Source organism: Equus quagga, chromosome 12 (genome assembly GCF_021613505.1).
Source record: "Equus quagga isolate Etosha38 chromosome 12, UCLA_HA_Equagga_1.0, whole genome shotgun sequence".
NCBI classification, from domain to species: Eukaryota; Metazoa; Chordata; class Mammalia; order Perissodactyla; family Equidae; genus Equus; species Equus quagga.
Genome location: NC_060278.1, coordinates 110171024 through 110175180, shown reverse-complemented (window position 1 = coordinate 110175180; position 4157 = coordinate 110171024). Strand labels below are relative to the sequence as shown.

At 50.3% G+C, this 4157-nt stretch overlaps 1 protein-coding gene across 1 annotated transcript in view; it reads right to left on the bottom strand.

The window, feature by feature from the left end:
- Positions 1 to 444: 444 nt before the first annotated feature.
- The window catches only part of OSBPL2 (oxysterol binding protein like 2), a 48827-nt gene continuing 45114 nt past the window's right edge, over positions 445 to 4157 (bottom strand). Inside the window, exons 13-14 of the mRNA XM_046678795.1 lie at positions 2086 to 2139; positions 445 to 1808 (exon numbers count right to left, since the gene is read on the bottom strand). Coding sequence (XP_046534751.1) covers positions 1555 to 1808; positions 2086 to 2139 — 308 coding nt within the window. The 3' untranslated portion in view covers positions 445 to 1554. The remainder of the gene's footprint in view (positions 1809 to 2085; positions 2140 to 4157) is intronic.

Sequence of the window (4157 nt, the reverse complement as noted above, 5' to 3'; positions counted from 1 at the left end):
GGCAGGGGGCCACACCGCGGGGTAGAGGAGCCCCTGAGACCTGACCTCAGAAGGCTTACAAACGCAAACCTTGTTGGCCAACCAGGAGGCGGTGAGAGGCAGACTCACCCCTGAGAAGCTGTTAAACCGCCCTGAACACAGTCCAAGTGTGTCCTAGAGTCTCCTCTTCCCACATTCTCAGCCCACCCACTTCCTGGAGAACGTGCCCTCACAGCCGAGCCTGGTGCCCAGGGCCCTCCGCCAGAGGCACGCGCAGTCTCCATCCCACCCATGAGACAGTTCAAGGTCTCCTGCTGCATAAGGTCAAATCCTCGGTCTTCAATGCCTCCGCATGCCGCTGGTGGCTCCGTTCAGGACTCTGTCAAGCAGACACTCTTGGATTCGACCATGACACCATGGCTTCCAGTTTCCAAAGCTACAAAATCAAGCCTTCGAAACAAGCAGTCGCTTTTAAAAGTGTTTTAATTACAAATGTGATTTTTGTAGCGCGGACACACAATGACGACACCCTCTCATCGAGAACCCAGCACTCCATACAATTGTGTGTGCGCGCGTGTGCATGAGTGTGCGTGCGCATGAGTGTGTGCACGCACAGCAGACTGTCTTTGATCAAAGAGCTCTAGCGTGATCTATGGGTTGACATTTCTACAGAAAGAAAAGAATCACTTGATAAAGACGTATGTTGAGATGGACATACACCTATTTTTTTGTTAAATAACTTTAATTACATCACTGTAAGTAGATTCTGATTCTGCTCCTCCCACAGTGCACACCGATGAGATTCACTTGTATTTTAAACATGCATGCTGGGAAAAACAAAAACACAGGAGTGCTGTGGGTACAGGTGAAATATTTTAAGAAATGACTCTCACTTTGTGACATGGGCTTGGCCCGCAGTGACAATGAAGCCCTGGTGACAAGAAGAGCAGATGGCCAGAGGTGGAGTTCCCTTCAAGGTTGGGAGCAGTTGGGGACTTTCTGTCAGCAACTCTCAACATTTCTGGCCACCCTGGGTTGTCATGGTAACGCTTCATTTTGGACAGAATACAATTGGTGATTAATGCATATCTTGCTCTTCAGCAAAATACTATTCAAGTAGTTTTAACTTAAATATTTTAAAAGTAACCTTTACATTATTGAAGATTGGTAAAAACACACAGAATCTGACAACTCCTCATTTCATTCAATCGGATGCTTTGCGAATCTTCACTTTTTATTACCATAATTTAGACAGCAATTCCTGGCCTGTATAAAGCTCTTTGCAGGACTGTTTTCAAGATCCATCTTTTCCTGTTACTGGTTCAAATTTAAAATGCTTTCAGACCCTTTGCCACTGCATTATAAGGAGGAATACAGACCTTTTCTGTTACTTCCATTAGTTATAAGTTTTGTAATTAAGGGGGTGCTATAAGCTAAAGAAGCCCCAGCTAATTTCCATCACATAAAAGGGAACTGTAAAGAATTTTCCTTTTCAAACCTGAAGGAAACATGATGATTCCAAGCGAAGCCTTGTGAAGAGACTGCAACAGTAGTAAAATGTTTGGCAATCAAACGTTAATTAGAACTAAGTCCTCGACCGGGGATGGTGCCGTCTCCATGAACAGGGTCCTTAGAAAAGCTGGTTTCTGCCAAGACTGAAGCTCCAAGCAGCCACTTGATGGCGTCCAGCCTCTCGGTCTCCAGGTCCTGGGGCCAAACCGGTCCCTCAGTAGATATCTGGGCAGCCTGAGAAGTCCCGCTCAAAGTAGCCCCCTGTGTATAACCAGTCGGGGGTCCCCGTGTAGGGGTTACTGCCCTGGTGAAACCACCTGTAACACAGAGGGGGTCAGGGGCGCTGGACACGGACACACAGCACAGCTGTCGTCCTTCCCTTGGCTCAGGATGTGTCCCTCTCACCAGGCATCACCACGTCAACACGTGGTTTGAAAATGCAGCTCAGGGAAACACCTTCAATTGAGAACTATTAATCACATTTAACTCAAATGCTCTCGCCTACAAACATCCACCGATGTCAGCTTCACTTCCCAACAAAACCTCAAGGATTTAACAGCACACACTCATGCTGGGCCTCTACCTGAGGCCAGCCACTGTGTCCTGAACCCCTGCGCCTCTGAGGGCCAGGACAGTCACACTGCTCTCATTTTCTTCCTTGTAAAGCAGACCAGGTTTGCTTGTTAGTTTAACTGGGAAAGAGGGGAGAGATTATGGGCAAAGGGAAGCTAACGGTGGCCTCCACCTGCAGCACATTTCAGCCACTGGGCCTGTAAGCTGAAGGCGGTCCCTGCTCACCAGGTCCCCCTGGCTCCCCGAACGCCCGGAGCGCCTGCTGCTACCTGCGGCTTCACTCTGAACAGCGACAGGAGCATTTCTGTTTTATGACATGAAACGACTGAGGACCCTTGCAATTCACCATGGAGCGTATTTTGGGGAACTCAAAAAGAAGTAATTATCTTCTCAGAACATAATCTTATTTTCAAAATTGACTACTTTAAAAAAAGAAATGAAGGAATGTTAACTATTTTTACTCTGTCTTTTGCTGGAATAAAGCAAATTCTAAATATCACACTATTAAAAGTATAATATTAAGTGAAATTGGAGGCCCAAGCATCAAGAATTGGTTTTAAAACATCAGTCACATAGTCATGAGAGGCGACTGTCACTAGGCTTTGGAAACAATCACTATAAAGTGTCCAGCTTGAGAGGAAAAATATGCTGATTAAACAGCTCAAAATCACCAAAAAAGTTTTGTAAGACTAAAAGTTTAACTTATATAAATATTTCTTTCTTTCTTTTTTTTTTTTTGAGGAAGATTAGCCCTGAGCTAACTACTGCCAATTCTCCTCTTTTTGCTGAGGAAGACTGGCCCTAAGCTAACATCCTTGCCCATCTTCTTCTACTTTACATGTGGGACGCCTACCACAGCATGGCGTGCCAAGCGGTGCCATGTCCGCATCCGGGATCAGAACCAGTGAACCCCGGGCTGCTGAGAAGCAGAACGTGCGCACTTAACCGCTGTGCCACCAGGCCGGCCCCCTATATATATATTTTTAAATTATAGTATAGCTTAAGTATTACACTACCTAATTGACTCCTTACTAAATGGATTACTTTCACATACGATATGGAAGAACATACAAACGACGACTAATTTAAAAGACGCTTCAGTAAGAAAAGAGGACTAGGGCCTCACAGCCGGTGTCCTCTAATTCCTCTCTTAGATTCTGCTCGGTCTGGGTGAGGTGTGTGCAAACACACGCGTGTGCACCCCCCTCACACAATGCTGCAACTCCCCATTCTCATGCTGAGCCCTCTTGCAGGGTATGGGGAGGAGAGGTACGGGCGGCTCTCTTCCCAACGTGGCCGGCCCACGGCCTCTCGGGCCCCGCTTCAACACGCGGAGCATGACGGAGGAGGGCAGGAGGCAGGCAGCAGTGCATGCCCAGGGTGGCTCCCAACGCCCCCTTCTCACACAGCATCGCCCTTGTGAGCGATGTCATTCCTTCAGTAATGGCTTCATTTAGGCTACACGTGTGGGGCCCTCCTCACCATCCCCCAGTGTGTGTGGCCCTCCTCCCTGTCCCCAGGTGTGTGTGTGGCTCTCCTCCCTGTCCCCAGGTGTGCGTGTGGCCCTCCTCCCTGTCCCCAGGTGTGCGTGGGGCCCTCCTCCCTGTCCCCCAGGTGTGCATGTGGCCCTCCTCCCTGTCCCCAGGTGTGCGTGTGGCGCTCCTCCCTGTCCCCAGGTGTGTGTGTGGCGCTCCTCCCTGTCCCCAGGTGTGTGTGTGGCCCTCCTCCCTGTCCCCAGGTGTGTGTGGGGCCCTCCTCGCTGTCTCCAGGTGTGTGTGTGGATCGGAAGAGCACCCGCATGTGTGTACAGCGCCGTCCACCCAATCAGAGTCGGGCGCGGGGCCCTCCTCACTGTCCCCCAGGTGTGCGTGTGACCCTCCTCCCTGTCTCCAGGTGTGTGTGTGGCCCTTCTCCCTGTCTCCAGGTGTGTGTGGCCCTCCCCCCTGTCCCCAGGTGTGTGTGTGGCCCTCCTCGCTGTCCCCAGGTGTGTGTGTGGCCCTCCCCCCGTCCCCAGGTGTGTGTGTGGCCCTCCCCCCTGTCCCCAGCTGTGTGTGTGGCCCTCCTCGCTGTCTCCAGGTGTGTGTGTGGCCCTC